This window comes from Chanodichthys erythropterus, chromosome 13 (assembly GCF_024489055.1).
Source record: "Chanodichthys erythropterus isolate Z2021 chromosome 13, ASM2448905v1, whole genome shotgun sequence".
Classification (NCBI taxonomy): Eukaryota; Metazoa; Chordata; class Actinopteri; order Cypriniformes; family Xenocyprididae; genus Chanodichthys; species Chanodichthys erythropterus.
In genome coordinates this window covers 6,092,547-6,113,969 of record NC_090233.1, presented here as the reverse complement: position 1 = coordinate 6,113,969, position 21,423 = coordinate 6,092,547, and the positions used below count along the sequence as shown (strand labels likewise).

Sequence of the window (21,423 nt, the reverse complement as noted above, 5' to 3'; positions counted from 1 at the left end):
TTTTGGCGCATCCCAGGTGAAAAAATACTATAGTAAATACTGTAGTGTTTTTGAACCATGCTATAGTAGCCTAAATTATAGTATACTGTATATATTATAGTATTTACAACACTTTGTTAATGAATGCTACAGCATACTGTAGTATTAACTATAGTGAACTGAAAAACTGTAATAAATACTGTAGTATACTTTAGTTTTACTACAGTAAACTGTAGTGTATATTGTAGTATAATATACCCATATAGTTGTAGAAAACTAATATTGAGTAATACGTTTATATTACTATAGATGTTATATTATCACAGCCAGGGAAAAAATAAATAAAAATAAATAGTTAAACGGTTGGTATAATGTATTTAGGTTGCCTTAGTAACTTAAAATAATATTTTTGTCTTGAATAAAATCAGTTCATTCCAATCCATTTTTTCAGTGTATCATAATATCATGTTCATGTTTGTTAGTGGCATTTTATATATTAACAAATGGCCCTAAATTGACATTTAAAAATCTACATGTGGAATTATGACTTTTCTTCCACATTTTTAGTATCAGTTAGATTTTGGCAATAGCCTATTGAAGCAACCATAAACAACGCAAAACAGGAATTTTGAGTCTGTGATAGTGATTCCTACACAGAAAAATCACTTTCTGCCCTCCAGCTGCATTTTGCGAAACAGCAATGACGTCATGTGCAAACAACCTAATAGGTTGTGTAAAAAAAAAAAAAAAAAAAAAAAACACTTGCTCCTCTTCATAACATAAGGATCACGTACAACATGTTATGATTTTCTGTTTATACCTTCCTAAACCAGCACAGTACAGACTTTTCTCCATCTTGTCCATTCTAATTTTCACTTCCTGCCCTCCATCTGAATTTTGCACATCATCAGAATCACGTGATTGAAAACAAGCTATAAAGAATAAACACATTTTCCTGTTTTGTTTAAATTTGTTGTCAAAAGATTTTACACTGAGCCCTCAGATTATACACTTAGTATTCTCAAACAGGACCTGTAGTCCCATGATCAATAGTTCAGCGCGGGTGTCATGATATATGAAATCAAAAAACCTTGCACACTTGCTAATTCTCCACACTTTAATGCTCCAAAAATCTTCAATGATAGAGTTTTTAGGTTTAGAAAAGACCCGGAACAAAATGTTTACCTCTTTTTGCTTAATGAGTAGGTTACACCAGCAGTTTAAGCATCCCAACACTGTTTGACCAAGCGGGTTAGTTTGAGTAATCTGACAATAGGCTTTATTTTAGAGATCCAGTTTAGTTGACGCTACTGCCAGGAGAATAGAAACGACACACATATAAGCAATAATACAATTTACAGTCACAACTGATCATACACATAAACACAGACATTCCAGAAATATCACAGTATCAAATGCAGCTTCAGAGATATTGTAAACATACATGTGCCCTACAAAGAACCTAGAAAAATATTTAAGTATTATTTAAAAAAAAAAATGCATCAGATTAAATGCTTTGCAGTTGTGAATAATTATGTCTCAGAGTTTCTTAATTAAAAGACATCTCTAAACATGCATAATTAAAGAATATTAAACAAGTAAAAGTAACACAGTACTACTGAATTTTTGTAAACATTTCTTGGATATCTCCCACAATATGTATAATTTAATTAGCATAATGATAGGATTTCAAACACAGCAACAAAAGAATCCCTTTATTTCAGATAGTTTGATATGTCAGGTTTAAATAAATGGGAATAATACCCCATTGTATTTGCTAAAATTTAAATTGAACCACTCACTTGTGTGTATTTATAAAAAAACTACAGAAACAAATCAGTCAAAATAAAGACTCACTCTTCCATTTATGAAGCTAAATTTCAACTTTAAAAATTAAAATCTAAGATTATACATTCATTTGATCCTCTTCACCTCAGCGTGACTTGCAGGCGCAGGGGTAACAGTCTCCGTAGCTGATTCTGTAGTCCCAAGACCTGGCTGTGTGAGAGGGCGCGATCTGATGACTGATATGTCAGCCTATAGCACAGGCTTGCATGACCCATGTGAGGGTGTCTGAAGCGATCTACTAACGCCACATTTTTAACAGAACCGCAAGAAGCCTCACGCACAAGTGAATGGAACTTCAGTTCGTCATAGATTTCTGGGTCCATCCAGAAACTGATATCATGCGAGTAGCTTGATGGGTACAGGGAGAAAGGGCTGAAAGGTCCAAGTGGATTGAGCTCAAAATGCTTAAGAAAGCGAGGATCGGCACTCCAAAGTAAGCGCCAGTCAGAAATGCCAAAAATCACGGTGGCTAAATGATCCAAGTTTATTGAGATGGCAATTAACTGTAAACCTTCATCGAGGGATGAAGAAAAAGAGGGTAGAGATGCGATCCGCCCAAACTTGGGAAGCATCTTTGAATTCATCCACACTTGCTGCTCTAGGCCTATTTGTGCCTCTTCAAAGGAGACGCCGTAAGAAGCGAGCAGCGACTCCAAACTATCTTGGAAGCACTGGAGAGGATTGGATACTGTAGGGAACATTCCCACCAATAGAAGCTGGTGGAACGCAGGAGAACGGCTCAGGGAGATGGCCACTCTCTGAAAGACCAGGCCACTGACTGCATGAAGCGTACCAGGGCTGAAGTCCTCATTCTGGGTGATCTCTTGGACATGCAGCAACAGAGACGGTCGTAGTGCATAGCTGCCAGTAAAGCTTTGTTGGTCATCCATAGACTCACAGTTGTTTTGCTCATTTTCGCTTTGATCAAATATATAGGTATCAGTAGGTTTAATCCAGTAGACCTCTGACTGGGTCAGAGTGGAGTCACATGCCTCAGGTGTTTCTGGTAGGCAGCTTACTAGTTCTGGGAAGTCCTCATTCATAGTGCATACTGGCCAGATTGACTTTAGCTCTCTAAGTAACTGCTCCTGGACAGTTTTCACTGGATGATGTGACTGCTGACCAAGGAAATTCCTGACAGGAGACACAAGAATCCAGTAAATTGATGAAAACATTTAAATTCATGATGCATAAGCATACTGACAAAAAAATTATGTTATATATTAATCTTTTTGGTAATATAGTATATATAGCTTTTGCTGTTAAAAACACAAGATGCAGGTCAGTGGAATGGAAAAAAGCGCAAGATGCGTTTTAAAAAAAAGTTTAACTTCTTTTAACTTAAGCGCCACATTTTTAGATTTGCGTGTCATACGTGAGACACTGCAAAAGACACAGATTAAAGTTTGATCTCAGCTTGACAATGTCACCACTTACAGAAGAGTTTGCAGAGCATATAAATGATAAATCAATTCCATGAGTCACCTTTAGATTTTGAATGTCCATTATCTTAAAAAGGTATGTATGTAAGATTTTTGGATTAAAATATCCAAAAACAACTAGAGGAATGTTATATATTTTGTTGCCTTTTGTACTTGCATTACATCCCAAATGTTTCCAAGAATGTTTAAATCCAAAGAAATAAGGAATTTTAACCAGGACACGGACCGTGTCCATGCGACGTCTATCAAAGACATCATACCTGTGTTACCCTCGATTCCCAGTTTTATTTTGTAGCAACCATGGAAACACTAAAGACGCTTTAATATATTATGTTTTATTAGACAAGGAAACAACTGTTTGGATACATTTATAAACGGAAAACTAATCATTGTTACATAGTTCAAAATATTTAGTTTTATTGTTTGAATCTTGTTTTCTTGATTATATTATTATTATGATATTCTAATATCAATTTAGCTAACTACAGTTTGCAACAAGTTTCTCATAGCAGCCGCAGAACAAACACACAAGAGTAATGTTATAATTTTCAACACACTCAAATGTATCTAATATGATAAACAGTGCTGCTTTATCCTACGCATGAACGAAAGAAGCCGAAGCAGCGACTGCGGCATAATAAAAGTTCCGCTGCTCTTGAGCCATGTGTCTATCGCTCCAGCGGCCTCGTTTCCGCTCCCACAGTACTCGGCCCTGCTCTGCTTCATACTACAGTAATGTTAATAATTTCATTCATGAACATGATTTCTGTCTGAGTCTGAGATTAAATCTTATAAATATATAGTATACATTTTAAAGATTAACTTTAAGTGACCTGTAAACAGTGTTGCGTAAGTTACTCTAAAAAAGTCATTCATTTCTAGTTACTAATCACATCTTCAACAGTGTAATTAGCTTACTATACTAATTACTCTGTCTAAAAAGTATTGCATTACTTATTACTTTTTAAATCCCATATCATCCTCGACCAGTTGAACAAAGCACGGATAGACATGAAACTCTTTTAATTCTTTAATATAAAACTGCATAAATTATTTAAAGGGAGAAGGTTACATTCAAAATATACATTTTAACATTAGACGTTAAATTGATTTTAAATCCAATATTGTTTTAAATAGAATTGTTCTATAATCGATACAGTATTTAATGCAATTACATCAGAAGTAACTAATTAAATTATAGAAAAATTAAGAGTAATCCTTTACTTTTTTAAGGGAAAAGTAATTAAATTACAGTATAAGTTTAACCCAACACCGCCTGTAAATGATGGAGGATAATCAAAATGTAAAAATATGGTAAATGTGCAATTAAATATTCTATATAAACAAGACAAATAAATAAGAAAATCTCTTATACTGGACAATATTGTATAGCTATTTCATACATCCCTAGAATAATGCAACATAAAAGTGGTTCATATGACTAGTCTACTATATTGCTAGTCTTTTGAGTCCATGGCATAGCTTTGTGTGAGGAACAGACCAAAATGTAAGACATTATTCAATAATAATCTTCCCCTCAGCTGTAAAGATTCAATCATATATGATGCCACTGACATTAGGTAGTGAGACATGCGAGAACCAACGGTGTTGGCATGATATTTTTGTAGTCCATGTGACAACTGTTGTATTTAACCACTTCTATGATACGTTAATGGTGCTTTTTTGCCATTTTGATGTATGAAAGACTCAGTCCCCATTTAGTCAATGATATGAAAAGGAACAAGCAGGAGATCCATGAAAAATTCAGCTTTTGTGTTTCATGGCAAAGAGACCGCATTTAGGTTTGGAATGCCATATCGGTGAGTTCCGTTTTTCACCGGAAAATAAGTCTGATTATAAACCTCTCATAGCAATCTGTCCTGTAAACTTTCTCCTCCAAGACCAATGGGCTTTGTGTCCACGATTAGCTTGTTTAGTCTTCTTCATTTAAGCTTCATGCATTCATTTTTTTAATCAACACTTGAATTTGGTCAAAATGTCAATATTTTGAACAAAAAGCTGAGAAAGTCATGTTTTTGTCTACATCCGGCCTGGATTTAGAACAATGTTTAAAACATACATGGGGTAGATCGAGTCCATCAACACCCCCAAAGCTCCTATACCTCTTCATGGGTTCGACATTTCATTCGGTAATGTTAGGCTATTTTGATTTATATGCTGTTCAAAGTTTGATGATCACATTATTTTACATGTGCAATAAGCAATGCATCTATCGTTTGTTTCTTGCTTCTAATTTGTTTTTCATGCGTACTTGTGTGTGTTCTATATTCTATATGTTTAATGTTAACATTATATAAGTCACTTCTGAATAAGAGGCTACGTTCATACTGGGCACTTAATGCTCAATTTCGATTTTTGTTCAGATCTGATTTTTTTTGTATAGCTGTTCACATTGTTGTTTTAAATGTGACCAATATCAGATTTCCAATGTGAACAGATCATGGTTCTAAACTAACCTGCATGTGTAAAAGAATGATACAAGTGGGGTTGCCAGGTTTTTACCACAAAATCCACTATTCTCAGAATTAGTCCAAAACTAGCCCAATTGCGTTCCGTGGGGTATCCCGGTAAAAATCTCTTTTCGGGGGTTAAATATAGCGTTAGTGCGGTCGCTCCAACCCATGGCATCAATGAAAAAGTAACTAAATTCTGCGGGAAAATCATGGACTTGCCAACACACACAGTGCATTGTCATACAGAAGTAAACACTGAGGGCATTACAGTAAGCAATTACGCATTTATTTATAATGTGATCTGCCGTGGATGCCAGCGAAATTAAGCGCAGGCAAAATGAAAAATAAAATCTGTAGCGTATGTACACGTATCAGGATAATCAATAAACTTTGGAATGTTCAGAACGCTTTTAGCATGCTGGACTGGGTTGTAAAACCCCCCCAGAGACTGACCAGATCCACATTCCAACACCCCACACACACAGGGACACACAAAAACACACACACAGACAGACACAGAAACACACAATCATACATTTTGAACTGTATTTGTAAACTACCACTATGCTGAAATATATATTTCATATATTTTTAGGGCCTATGCATGTTTCCTAGTGTTTAAATGAGTGTATTTGTGCTAGTGTGCATTTTAACGATATAATTTTGTCTGTAAACCATAACTTCTCTCCTATGCCTTTCTGACCTATCGAGTTTGGTCTCTCCGTAAAGCTCCGGACACGAGCTATTCACTGAGATATGTCACACCACTGATAAATGCATTTTTCTATGTGTTTAATGATACTGTGAAGAACGCACTCCATTTGGAGATCTGATCTGAGAGTCATAAATCATGCAGATTAAGTCGTGAGGCCAAACAAAGGAAAAGCTTTCCCGCCAACTTTGCACCCATGTTATTGGCTACCCCACCTCAAGGAGGTGTGTCGGCTTATCTGTCATAAAAGCAAAGACGCACAATTTCTGTGTTCTCTCCCGATTGTCTCACGAGCATCTCGTGCACGTTTTTCCCGGACCCCTCCGGTGACCACGCGCTGTCATCGCGCTCAGCTTCGGGATCGCCATCTTCCAGCGAAACTCACTCTCGTCCTCAGTTCAAACCTTCCCGCTGAACGGAGGAAGCCAACGAACTGCACCAGCGCTAACCTGAAATTCGACACACGCAACCAATGCAAGTATACTGCCGTTTCTCAATCTTAGATGATGAAACTGATTTCCGTGCTGGCTTAGGACTGGTTGTGAGTTTGCTACTTGCCTTCTCTCTCTTTCCTTCTCTACTTCTATTCTTGTACATAGGTGTGTATTTTCTTGTATATATATTTAGATGTATAACCTCTGTATTCGTAGTTTGCATATATTAAAACGTTATTCATGCTCGATTGTTCTGTTTGTTCTTTCAGCGGAAAACCCAAGTCACTTTAACGTTTTTTCGATCGCTTTATGCTTTAGTTATTTTCATGGCCAGAGAATAACTCCGTTTATAATATTCTGTGAGGGACTTAGTTTGCTGGACAAACGAGCAGTTTCTCTAAATAATTATTAAACCAGAACTAATCATATATGTAATTGATTATAATTCGTTGTAATTGATTCACAATATATGTTTAATTCCCCATTGGGTCGATATATGAATCATAATTTATTCCTAACCTTATGAATTATTATATTCATATTTCATCCATAAATTGATTAATAACCGCTACATTTCGTTACATATATTATTTGGTGGAGGATTCGCGAGCAACGTTTTAAACTTGGTTTTCGGTAAAAGAGCAATGTAGAATAATTTTGTATGATTTAACTTACATGCGCGCTTTATTCAGTGAGAAGACGCACGGGTCCTCACTACGCACCGTTAACAAGCTGCTGTTTGTGTCTAGAAACACTGCAGGCATAGCCTTGGTTGACCGTGAAATAAACTGCAGTCCATTAATATTCAGACTTGTATGCGAAAAGGCGACAAATTTTCTGCAATACAGCTAATATTAATTTCCGCTTGAATAAACGAGTTGAGTCGTATTCAGCGTGTTTTGAGATCGTGCGGCAAGATTCCCACTAAATCTCTTGAAAGGCCTTTATATTTACCCGCTATTAAATCTGAATTTCTTGTGTCGTCCAAAAATTCACAATAGCCGGTTTGCTCCTGGGTTACGTCGTTTGGACTAGCTACCCAAACACGTGACCCCACTTACAAATCTAATCGGAGAGCAGTTCACCTGGTTTATCGATTGATGTGTAAAATTTGGAGCTATATCAACATTCTGATCCAATGTTGACTTGTAACCCGCGGCGAAGGAATCCCGCAAGCGTTACATATTCGCGTGCATTAAAGTTTGCACCAAAGGGACTGATTCCCAGAGTTGTGTACCCGTGAGTAAAACGGTACACATATATTTATGAAAGAATCCGCTGAGGTTCTATAGTTGTAATCGTGACCGTGCAGTTAAAACAGCGTAAGGGTCAGAACCCCACAAAGCGCTCGTTTTATATCACGAATTAAAGAAAGGGGATGCAGTAACTCTGACCAGACGCCAGAGGGCAGTCTGCTCAGGTGTGCCACCCCTCCCTACTTATTGGTTGTGTGGACTCAGTGACGCCACCGCGTGGACGTTCTGAGTTAAAGCCGCTCCATACTTTGAACTGAAATTATCTCCAAGTTATCTTTTGCTTCTCTATACTGCGGGGAGTTGTAAAAGTAATTTGCTTTTGGTGGTTATGCTTTCCAATCATTGTTGGAATGTGGTTTACTGATTTAAATTTAATTTAAACACGTTTAAATTTTTAATTTAAATTGTTTCCCTTCCAACAAGGGAATTCACTTTCTGAGAGTGCGCCCCCTGGTGGACACTGTCAGATAAGTCAATTCTCTTTTCCCTTGTATTCTTTTTCCTGTATTCACAGATCTACTCTATTTTATTTTATTTCAGTTTATTTATTTTATTTTTATTCTACTTTGTGTTATTTCATCCATTCCCTTTTTGTCTTTTCTCTCTCGCAAGTTATTTCTTTAGTTTTACTTTGGAAATTCATTCCCTTTTTTTTTTTACTTAATGTTTTATTTTATTCACTCTTAGTTCTGGGTCCTGTGTGTTATTGGCTGGCAATAATATTCACGCACACCCAAGCCTCCCTTATTTCATACACTTATTTTGAATTTAATTAAATAACATTTAATTCAATTTTAAAATTAAGTAGTGGCAATCAGTTGGCATTTTGCTATCAACAAGCAATTCTCTTTAGGAAAAATCTGCAAATAGGGAAGGCTTTCTCTTTTCTTTCTCCCATTCTGTTATTCTATGCACTCATTTAAATTTAATTGAACAAGTTTAATTCAAATTTGAATCAAGTGCCTCTGAATTATCCTCTTTTCGCTTTTTCCCATCCTGTTATTCTATGCACTCATTTAAATTTAATTGAACAGAGTTTAATTCAAATTTGAATCAAGTGCATCTGATTTGTTTTTGTTTTATGTTATTTTTACTTTTGTTCTGCTTCTAGCTAGTTCCTTTTATACCCCTACTCTTTTATCCTACACACTTAATTTAGTTAAATTCTATTTAAACAAGATTTAAATTGAGTTTAAATTTACAATTAAGTCGTGTTTACCTGACTGTTTGTGCACTTGCAGATAAGGCCCTTTAGCGCCCTGGGGTGAGCTGACGGTTGCTCCAGTGAGTTCCAGTGAGTGGAGCTACCTGGCCTGGCGCTTCTTACACTAACCGTGTGTGAATCGTGGACATTCTGACCTCGTATCACGGGCAACACGCAAGGACATCAGCGAGTTGTGTATCAGGTACAGGGAGGCAACGAGACCCGGGGTGACAACAAGCGGCAATTTTGTTTAATTTCCCTGCTCAGGCTTCTGCATGACAGAACCGCCCATTTGGAGTAACTGCCCGTAAAGGGGACAGACTCTGAGTTCAGGGAAAACTCAATCTTGACTGGTCACTCGGGCCGTTGGCGCAAATACCTTGCCAAAGTGCGCAATTGTGCTGGTGTTCCCTGTTTGAGAGGTTGCACCGTGGTACAAAGGGGACAGGTGGCCACGGACACCGCAGTAGAGTGTTTGATCGTCGAGGAAAGGTGGCCTGCCATTGAGTTCTTATCTGAGCACCCACGATTCACCCAGGCCTACGACATACAGTCACTTCACCTAATTGAAAGCCACAGAATATTACATATTCTTCAATTACTCAGGTGCGGGCCAACCCTTAGGCTCTCGATCCATACCATCCCTCTAGGTTTTATGATGCAACCGTGCACTCGCCTGACACCGTCATAAACCCAGCTGGAATAGGAAGTTTAAGTTTCACTTCTCCCCTCTAGCCCTTCTGTTTTAGTTTATTGCGATTCTATTTTGATTCCTTTCTATTTGTTTACTGCTCTATTTCTCATTTAATTGCATCCTCCCTGTTCTGTTTTGCTTCTCTACTGTGTTTGTTTCTTTCAGTTCATGTAAAAGCAGAGCCTGTGAGAGCCATCACGGAAAACTGAGTAATAGATAGACGACCGAGCAGCGAGAGTCATCAAAGGACTCTTAGGGCTACCGCCTGTCAAAATCTTTATTCAAATCCGGCACTCACCCACACAAATTGACCCGCGTGGTCCTTTTGGCTATCGACAATTAAGTGTCTAGCCTACATTCCACTAACTGTCTGCACCAGTTAACTGGAACCAAACCAAAGAATTATATAATCATGCATTATTATAAGTCGTTAGCCCTGCGCGTGCTTGCATTGGTTCTGTTTGTGCTGTCTTTCTCTCGCCAACAGCAAGCTAACGTGTTCAGAGCAGCCAGCCCCAGCACCCATGGGGACGGACTCAAGACCGGGTTGGGCTCCCTGACCAGCACAATCCTGCCCAACGACGCTGTGGTTCCCCAGCACCTTAGCAACGTGCAGCTGGACGACAACCTGAATCGACTAATGGCCCACGATCCAATGCCGAGCTACAAAGAGTGGGCGAGAGTCATCCGAGCCATCGCCCACAACCTCAAGCTCCAGGCGGAGGACGCCCGGAGGAATCAGGCCCAGATTCATCGTCACCACGATCAGCGACTCGTCGAGACCCAGGACCAGCGTTGGACAGCGGACGAATCCAAACCCGAGCTGCAGGAGGAGCTGCAAAGACTTCAAGCAGCCCTTGGAGCGTAGAAAACTGACTGGAAAACTCCAACACAGCGAAGCTCCCCTAGCCAAAGCAGAGACTACACTGAAAGACAGACACACTAAAGCCCTGACCTGTGAAAATCATCTCAAACAGGCCCAGAAAGGAGTTATGGCTCCGAAACAACAAAGAGACTATGTGAATGAACTTGACACTGGTTACAGAGTACTGAAAAGTGGCATGGGAGGGGAAACACACATCACCGAGTTTCCCCTAACCAGTCAAGAAGCCCTAATTCCAAATGGGGTTAAAAGTCCACTGCCCAAAACGTCCAACGGCCAAGAACCTTCGCCAGCAGCTGTCACATCCAACTGCCAGCACCTGCGACAGGTTCTGATCCAAAAGCTTTCTGACCCTGCATCAGATCAAGGGCTCCCTGCTGCCATGGACCTAAAACGGGGCAGACTGAATAACCCATACACTTTCTACAGCCGAATGCAAAGAGGGTACTACGGAGCACGTAACCAGCCAGCAACGGAGGAAGATTTCATCTTCAACCCTCTGCTTCTCCGAGAGCTGCACCCTGCGGTGAGTGATCATCTGGCAGCCTTGGCCTGCTCAAGCAGCATGTCTATTCAGCAGCCGCGAGACTTGGTCGACGAAGCTCAAGCCAAGCAGAGAACTGCGTCTAAAAAGACTGTAGAAATTCCAACCAGTTACCCAGACTCCGATCACTGTCCAGAAACCTGTCCTTACCTTTTTGAAAGACTGAGAAATGAAGCTGAAAGACAAACTCAGACTCTCAAGTCACAAAGATGTGAGCTGAATGTGCAGTCGCACAGTCCAAATGAGGTCCACCTTGAACACACAGCTCCCACACACCACACCATTGGTCGAGTGAGCCTGGTACCTCCTGTGTGCGTAGCGCAAATGGACACGTTTCTCTGTTCCACTCACAAAGACCTGCTAGACTGTTTTGAGCCCTTATTGAACGCCAGACCACTGAAAATCTGGGCTCAAGTGTGTGAACTTCTGCTTTCCCAGTCACCCAGGCCACCTGAGCCAGACGGTCAGGTCACAGAGGTCGCGGGAAATCTCCCAGCTAACCGCGGGAACCCGGTCTTAGAGCACAGTTCAAGTTCGCTACCCGGCACACTTCAACCCACCATAGACTGTAGCTCCCTCTGCTCCAAGGTCATGACAGACTCACAGCTGAATGATGTAACTACAACAGACATTATTCTCACACTGTGGGCAGACAACTCAGCCTTCAGCCACACGCTGTTAAGTGCCCTCATTGAAGGAACACCGGACCTCCCATTTGTCAACATGCAAATACGCTTCCCATTGGACTTTCGTCTGTCAACCATGATGACCGTCAAGGACATCTGCGTTGTGAACTTCAAATGGAACAACCGGCATTTAACCCATCACTTCCTGGTCCTTCCAGACATCCTGATGCACTCTAGTGCTCATACGGACAGTGCAAATGAGTTGTTGTGGGCCCCAATGACTGTACAGCTTCCTGTTGTTCCTGTCAACACTGCCAACTTCCTGTCAGGCCAGACTATCCAACAGGTCTGCATCCTGATCAACATACAGGAACCTGTAGTACCACCTTACACCAAAGGGGGTGCTGTTTGGATCAACATACAGGAAATTGTAGTACCACCTTACACCAAAGGGGGTGCTGTTTGGCTCAACAGGCAATGTGGTCAAACCCTAAGCCACATGCTGGGCTCCTTCACACTGTCACCTGAAGGCGTGGAACTTGGACTTGCTCTAAAAGCCACACCGCTAACTGAAGTGTCACCCTACGTAGTTCACAGCTGGCTCAACGAATGCATGGTCACAGACATCAGCATTCCCAAAGCCCACCATCTAGAATGGATAATGGACCACGGCCCCTATGACTTTGAACGCAAGTTAACAGTCATTAACTTAATACCAGCTGCCATGGTCCCAGAAGGAAGCTTAAGCAACACAAGTTTCACAGCATCCTTCAAGAGCATCTCCATCACTTCCATCAAACTGGTACCCACAGAACAGGTGCACAGAACGGAGCTGATGGAGGACAAACACCTTGCAGTACCCACAGTCGCTAACCAGCCTGCCTGTGAAACTCAGGAAAGCGCTGCACCTCGGACAGCCAACCTGACAGCTTACACTACAACAGAGGAGCCCTTCCCAAGGTTTGAGCCTAAAGGCCAACAGATCCAGAAAGATGCAAGTGCGCTAAAGAATGATGCAGACTGTCGAAGACTCAGAAACGTCTTGCACAAATTCAAAGTGACATTTTGACAAAGACCTTTTATGCTGTGGTCTCACTAAACTTCACACAGATGCTCCTCCCACCTTAATCAGGCAGTACGAAGGTCACATCGCCCCACATGAACCAGTACAGGAGGTTGTTCATTCAACAGAAGGAAAAGGTGTTATCTGCCCATGCAACAGCACCTATTCAGTCCCTACCTGGTCCATTGTCAAACCAGACAGCAAGTGGCGACCCACCAGCGACTTCAGGAGGCTGAACCAGCAGGTGCCACTGCCACAACGTGCCAGAAAGCACAAGTCTGCACGGAGCGGAGATTCAGCTGCCTATCAAAACTGCTATAACAGCACACCAGCGTTGACACTTGAGATACTGGTACCCCAACAACAGCGACCAGCCTGTCACAGATACCTCAAAGAGAATGCGTGCCAAGGAATGCCCACGGCCTATGTCGATGGACGTTCCTACAACCATGAGGGCATCCCACAGGCAAATGCAGGGGTACGATGGTTAAGAAACCAACCCTGCCAACCACAGAACAGCAGGTGGGGTCCCCAGTCATGTCAATATGGTGAAGCAGCAGCTACCCTCAAAACCCTTCACGTCTCCTCAGCTCATAACATCAGGGAACTCATGTGCACAGACTCACACGTTGCCAGACCTTGTTTCACATGCCATCTTCTGGGCTGGAAACAAACTGGTTTCAAGACTGAATGCAACAAGCAGGTGAAACATCAACACATGTTCCAGACACGTGATCACCTCACCCAAGCACACGACATGATCGTTTACTGGGAAAAGGTGAAAAGATGCTTGAAGCAACCAGGGCGTGACAAAGGTGTGAACGACCAAACTAATGCCCTTGCCAAGACTGGCACACTGCATAACAAGCTATGGTCACACCCACCCCATTCACCCACCCTTAGTGTGGCAACAACAACCCGCAGCCAGCGGACTGTTCCTGCAACATTTCCCACCTTACTGCCACTGCCACTGACAACCAAACTTTCCAACATTTCCATTCGACATGTTTTGTACCACCACTCAGACCCCTCCAACCTCCCGTTCCCGGCATCTGGTCCCACGGCGGCCCCTAGCAACAAACGACTGCACGAGACCGACCACATGCTGCGTGTGGGAATAAACTTTCTAAAGTATGTCCCTGATGTCCTCACAGCGCCAAAGCTTGTACTGCCACAGGGCCAAAAGGGGGGTGAACTGATATACACCCACGACACACCATGTGCCAAACACCATGGCACCAGAACTACGGACGAGACATTAAAACAAGTGGCGCACTGGCCCAGCATGCAGCAAGATGTGGCAGAGCACGCCAGAGGATGTCAAGTTTACCGTCATGTACCGTCATGACTGCAAACGCAAAGCACCGAGCTTCACTGCAAAACCGAGGAATCACATTTCCACGGTCAGTCGACCAGAAAGACTGGACGGTAAAACCTCCTCTGATGCTCATGGCCATCACAGACACCGTACAGGAGTCAACTCAGGTGTTCCCCACAGAACTACTGATGGCACGGCAGGTGCCACTGCCGTTGCATCTGTACCAACCAGGAGACTTGAGTCTCATCACAGCCTGCTCCCCTCATCAGCAGCACAACAAGCTCCGCCTACAACTGAGAAAGCAACTCGCAACACAGAGCCAAACCCTGCAAACCACCTGCAAATCCTGGAAAGGTATTGCGGTGGTTCTCCGCACTCACAGTTTCCTGCTGATCCAAACTGCGAACTCAAGGAAGCAACTGTTTACAGTCCTCCAGAATGACTTTGCCCAAAATCAGCTGGTTATAGCTCTGTTGACAGACCTGCTGCGAGAAATTAGCTTCTCTATGGACAGAGTGGCTATGAATAGGAGTCCTCAGTATCCTACACAAACTGTGCTGGACTTTGCTACTGGCAGACCCAAAGACATGGTCAATGTCAGGTGGCGGTAACGTAACACCCATGCCAAGAAACACACCTCAGTTGCGGTAGCCTACCACAACAGCAACCCACGGCTGTGCCCGGCTCCCCACTTTCGCAGGTGTAGTTTCACCAAAGACTTTCAGTACTTCTGCCCAAACCAGCTCTTCCTCAGAAACCACACTGAAGGAATGGGCCGGTTGCAGCCCATGACCAGCGACACACGCTGCCCGGCCAAGCCTCGCACCCCAGTTATCGGAACACAAGCCGAGACTGTGGGTGATCGACTGCTCATCCACACCCCCACTCATGCTGCCATCGTAATCTACAATCAGCACAACACCGCCACTCATGTCAGGCTGCCCAATCCAAGTAAGAGGATCCATTTACCCCTGAGTTCCATCCTTTATCACAGCCACCTGGCAGTGCACTGTCTCTCAAGCAAAGAGGACCAGTCAGAACTGGAAATCCCATCTTCCCCCAGGGATCACAATCACACCTTAGATCCAGGAATGGAACTGAGGATTGACAAAGGGGGGTCCCAGCTAAGTGACAGTACTCCTATTGATGCAGCCCTCCAAGCACTCTCACGACTGCCTGTCCTGACCAGCTCACCTAGAGCCCGAGCTTGGACTGCTGCCAACACAATCCGTTGCCTCTCCATGGCAATCAAGTACGCACTCGCCCTGGCCTTCATCCTATCCCAAGGGATCAAAGGGATGCAAGAGTCCATGAACAAGGGCTTATCTGCCCTCCCTCAAGGACCAGTAGGAACCACCTGCTGCGTGACCATCCGGATCCATGTGCCATCGAACTTGGTTACCGTCCAACGAAGTCCGCACAGGAACTTCGTTGGCCGAAAGGGGGAATCTGTAGCGTATGTACACGTATCAGGATAATCAATAAACTTTGGAATGTTCAGAACGCTTTTAGCATGCTGGACTGGGTTTTAAAACCCCCCCAGAGACTGACCAGATCCACATTCCAACACCCCACACACACAGGGACACACAAAAACACACACACAGACAGACACAGAAACACACAATCATACATTTTGAACTGTATTTGTAAACTACCACTATGCTGAAATATATATTTCATATATTTTTAGGGCCTATGCATGTTTCCTAGTGTTTAAATGAGTGTATTTGTGCTAGTGTGCATTTTAACGATATAATTTTGTCTGTAAACCATAACTTCTCTCCTATGCCTTTCTGACCTATCGAGTTTGGTCTCTCCGTAAAGCTCCGGACACGAGCTATTCACTGAGATATGTCACACCGCTGATAAATGCATTTTTCTATGTGTTTAATGATACTGTGAAGAACGCACTCCATTTGGAGATCTGATCTGAGAGTCATAAATCATGCAGATTAAGTCGTGAGGCCAAACAAAGGAAAAGCTTTCCCGCCAACTTTGCACCCATGTTATTGGCTACCCCACCTCAAGGAGGTGTGTCGGCTTATCTGTCATAAAAGCAAAGACGCACAATTTCTGTGTTCTCTCCCGATTGTCTCACGAGCATCTCGTGCACGTTTTTCCCGGACCCCTCCGGTGACCACGCGCTGTCATCGCGCTCAGCTTCGGGATCGCCATCTTCCAGCGAAACTCACTCTCGTCCTCAGTTCAAACCTTCCCGCTGAACGGAGGAAGCCAACGAACTGCACCAGCGCTAACCTGAAATTCGACACACGCAACCAATGCAAGTATACTGCCGTTTCTCAATCTTAGATGATGAAACTGATTTCCGTGCTGGCTTAGGACTGGTTGTGAGTTTGCTACTTGCCTTCTCTCTCTTTCCTTCTCTACTTCTATTCTTGTACATAGGTGTGTATTTTCTTGTATATATATTTAGATGTATAACCTCTGTATTCGTAGTTTGCATATATTAAAACGTTATTCATGCTCGATTGTTCTGTTTGTTCTTTCAGCGGAAAACCCAAGTCACTTTAACGTTTTTTCGATCGCTTTATGCTTTAGTTATTTTCATGGCCAGAGAATAACTCCGTTTATAATATTCTGTGAGGGACTTAGTTTGCTGGACAAACGAGCAGTTTCTCTAAATAATTATTAAACCAGAACTAATCATATATGTAATTGATTATAATTCGTTGTAATTGATTCACAATATATGTTTAATTCCCCATTGGGTCGATATATGAATCATAATTTATTCCTAACCTTATGAATTATTATATTCATATTTCATCCATAAATTGATTAATAACCGCTACATTTCGTTACAGACAATGATGTGACAAAAGAGAGCAGAGTTTTCTTTTAACTTTTATGATAAGAGCCGTCATGTTTTGCTTGAGAGCTGTCTCTGTAATACTTACGAGTTCTGACACATCACTGCCCTTCTACTGACTACCATTTGCAACTTTCTTGATAAAGTTGGGTAGGTAAAATCTTTGAACAGACTCCCATGAGCACAGAATCATGATCAATGTTGATCTCGAGTGGCGTAAAAATCGTAATCGCAAAAATTGCAAACATCTGACCTGTATCGGATTTAGTACCACATATGGAAGTGGCACAAATTGGAATTGAAAAGATAAAATTCCATGTGGTTTGTGCTGTTCACACTGTCATGGAGAAAACAGATGAGTCACATGTAGGCAAAAAAAAAAATCTGATTTGGGCCACATTTCCCTGCAGTGTGAACGGAAATTGGTAAATGCCAGTCTTCCCTTCTGGGTAAAACTGACACAACACGGTTTTCAACTAAAAACGTATATGCTTTTTGGGCATTCATTTATACATTCATTTATATATATTTTGGGTGCCTAAAATGCACTTTTCAAAACAGGTTTCAAAGTGCAAGTTTTTGAATACAACTAAGAAAATGTGAATTTGTGAAAGTTGTGATGTCATGCACATGCGAATTACATGTTGTGCGTAGTGTTTCTTTACAAAGTGACATCGCCAACTACTGGCCTGGCATGCATAATACAGAGTTTTTAGAGCAGGATTGTTTTGACAACATTGTCGTCTGTATACAAAAAACACAAAGGAAAAACTTTTCAGTATTTAGTACATCACAGTCGTGTAAATGTACCCTTAGTTTCACTATTATTCAGTAAGCAACAAGTTACCACTCACCTGTTCATATAATTACTCAACTCTGCTGGAAGCTCAAAACAAACTGTCTCCTTCCCAAAGGTTTTCTCCATTTTCAGTTTCTCTGGCATGGTGTGCGGGAGACTCCGAGTGAAGATGTGGGTCAGAGCTCCCTCTACATGAAAACCTTTGTCTTGACTCCTTAGCAAAAATATTTTATTTAATAAATTTAAAACTGAATGCCACTGCATAATTGTAACAGGAACATTTAAAAGTTCTTTATTGAAGGTAAATTATACACCATGTTAAATCACATTTTAGTGGACTAGGTCCACTTGTCCAAGTGCAAAGCAGTTTACCTGTAACCAGTACATCTGTAACCTTGATACATTTCACAGTCAAAGGGACGGATTTCACTGAGAATTAGCCCTGCTTCTGCTGCCATGGCAACCACCTGCCAACTATTGTGCCATTCTCTCATTGGACTGTCACATGGAGTGCCACCTTGTCCATTGCACAGGGTGACATGCACTTCCCCATTGTCCTTCAGGACTGCAACGGCACTAGAAAAAAAAAAACACACACACAAAACATCCAATCATTATACATGAAACATGCAAAACATCAGAAGACTTCGAAACTCTTGATCCCCTCAGTATTAACATTATATAACGCTGGAAGTCAAGCTTATGTAACACCCTAATAAAGACCTTGTTGCCACAAAAGTGTCACTTACCTTTGGAAAAATTTCACCAACAGGATGCGGTTCTTCTTTACACCACTTTTACGCCCACAGTGAGGGAAATTGAAAATAACACAGTCAAAAAGATGATCCTGGATGGCTTCGTGCTCCTTTAGGCATGTGCAATCCACATCAAACAGAACAACTGATCCTGCAATGGGAATTGTTGGCAAAGACTGTATTGAATTCAAGGCCTCTGCAGAATTATCATACAGAATTCAAGGAGGCTTTTAACCCTCCTCAGTCGTTTCATAGCAACCGGCTGTATAAATTTATGGACTCGGCTGCAGGCATGCAAATTCGGGCTGTGATACTTGATAAGTAGGAACAGTAGGTCTCCTAGAAAATGTTTACATATATTGTGGGTACTGAAATGGAACAAATATCTTTCAGAAATCATGAAAACAGGACAGCAAAGACGCAAGAAAGCACTGTAAGAGTGAGAACATGCACACAATACAGTCTTGACAACATTATCAGGATGAAGAATCCCATAACCGACCTCTCTCACGGAGTTGCTGTATATTCAATACGGCTCCCTCCTGTCTGTATGTTTGAATCTCGCTTTCAAAGCAAGTGGCGGTCACGCCGACATCATCGCCTGCGTTCTCGCTCAAAGCTGCTGAGAACGAGAAGTTGCCTTCCCCAACAAGTAGCACTTCGCGTGTCTTGGACATTTCCAGAAAATTTCACGTAAACAAACCAGCAAGCTGTCACATTAGTAGAACAAAACTTTTTGATACATTCTGAGCAAGCGTTACAGCGTCCCGTTGACTATCGAGCTTGAACTGAGCGTTGAGCGCCTGGCAGGACACAATGCGGCATTAACGTTAGACTGCATGTCACCATGACGCTCTGACATCTGTCGAGATACAGCTTGGAATCTAATTAAAATACCAAAGCTTTTAATGCCGGTGTTTGGGAGCTAACGCAACACCTGAAGACCAGAGGTGGTTTTAAGAGCAGGTTTTCGTCCCGTTTGCGTATGACAGTGTCAGTGAGAAAGATAGAGGTGCAATGTCATTAGCTAGCGTGCAGCAGCAGTGAAGTTTCCTTCCCCGGGGAATGCCGCATAGTGGAAAACAACAACCGATTCTTCTACCACCGTAAACAAGAGCACTGGTTACTATGAGATACGCCGCTTCGTAATCTATTAAAATAAATAATGTATGCGTCCTGAGAGAGTAGAGTCCGGTAAATAATAAAAAGGAAAGAAAAGAAAAAACAATGCAATAAAAAAAATATTACGACGAGATTATTTCTACCGCCAGTCTTGCGTACATTTTCAAAACAGATGTAATATTTTATAACCAAAATACTCATGCACTGACTGTCCACGTTCCAGTTTGCATCCACGATAGCACGCAGTGGCTGTGTTGCCAGATCTTACTAGAAAAATAAACGGCTTGCTTGCCATCGGTGTTGGAGAAAGTTACTTTCAGAAGTAATGCATTACAATATTGAGTTACTCCCTAAAAAGGTAACTAATTGCGTTACTTAGTTATTTTTTATGAAAAGTAATGTGTTACATTTCTTTTGCTTTACTTTTTCTCACTTGGGCTGGGCTTGCTTGTTTGTTTTTTAAATAACAACAAAAAAAGTTATATTTTTGGCAAATGTAAAGGCCCTTTCACACCAAAAGTCAAATGAATAAGCTGAAGGAAATGCAAATTCATGCCTGAACAGTAGAGGGCGCAGCTCAAACAAACGTCTAAAGTCAGTTTTGCTTAGAATGGTTGAATTGGATTATCGAAAGGTCAGCAGCAAAGACATTGGTTAATAAAGTGAGATTAAATACATCAAGTATATTTGTTTAATTTAATATGTTTAATTATTGCAGGTTTATTCTAAGTTTGCATTTCACAGTTTTTAATTATTTTGAGGAATACTGAATCTGTTTTTGTGCAAGTGAGATGAGTAAATGCTCACATTAAGTCTAAAACTACAATAGCCGTCATGTTCACACACTCCTGCACTCACGATTCTCTCAACATAAAGTCAGGAGAGCTGTCAGTCAATACATGGAAAAACAAAGTAACTTGCGTTACTTATTTGAAAAAGTAACTTAGATATTATGTTGTAAATTTATAAAAGTAATGCGTTACTTTACTAGTTACTTGAAAAAAGTAATCCGATTGCGTAATTACTCACCTCAAGTTACTTGTAATGCATTACCCCCAACACTGCTTGCCATACCAAAATAAGTACTGAAATTGTAATCGAATTGAAAGCGATTTCAACTATCGCAAATAAAATCTTATTTAATGGCCTCTTACCAAATAAATGGACATAAAATATTGAGTTGAAATAACTGTATTATCCCTTTCCACTCTCCAAGAACTGTACTCATCAAGAGTGAGTAAAAGAAGTGTCAAAAATCACTCTGGACCTCTCACACCTATAGGCCACTTCCTCTTTGAACTGTTGCCGTCCGGCGCTATAGAGCACTGAGCATCAGAACAGCCAGGCACAAGAATAGTTTCTTCCCTCAGGACATCTACCTCATGAACTGTTAAATGCGCCACTGGGCAATAAACATGTGGAATACAAAACACTATT

At 41.5% G+C, this 21,423-nt stretch overlaps 1 protein-coding gene across 2 annotated transcripts; it reads right to left on the bottom strand.

The window, feature by feature from the left end:
• Positions 1-1,290: 1,290 nt before the first annotated feature.
• Positions 1,291-20,264, bottom strand: fdxacb1 (ferredoxin-fold anticodon binding domain containing 1). Of its 2 annotated transcripts, none has more exons than XM_067408124.1 (5): positions 19,367-20,264; positions 18,859-19,015; positions 18,482-18,685; positions 18,165-18,323; positions 1,291-2,961 (listed from the first exon to the last, which is right to left on the bottom strand). In XM_067408124.1, the coding sequence occupies exons 1-5, from the start codon at positions 19,539-19,541 to the stop codon at positions 1,908-1,910; spliced, it is 1,749 nt and encodes a 582-aa protein (XP_067264225.1). In that variant the 5' UTR covers positions 19,542-20,264; the 3' UTR covers positions 1,291-1,907. The 2 variants fall into 2 exon arrangements, with proteins under 2 accessions (XP_067264225.1, XP_067264226.1); XM_067408125.1 differs by having other exon boundaries at positions 18,165-18,320.
• Between the last annotated feature and the right edge of the window lie 1,159 nt (positions 20,265-21,423).

What these genes read in the sequence shown, in the direction of transcription:
- fdxacb1 (XM_067408124.1), bottom strand. Translation starts at nt 19,541, where the DNA reads ATGTCCAAGACACGCGAAGTGCTACTTGTTGGGGAAGGCAACTTCTCG. An exon ending in ACAGCAACTCCGTGAGAGAG is followed by an intron (nt 19,016 to 19,366) that starts GTCGGTTATGGG and finishes TTCCCATTGCAG; the next exon opens with GATCAGTTGTTCTGTTTGAT. An exon ending in TTGAGTAATTATATGAACAG is followed by an intron (nt 2,962 to 18,164) that starts GTGAGTGGTAAC and finishes GTCTCCTGTCAG; the next exon opens with GAATTTCCTTGGTCAGCAGT.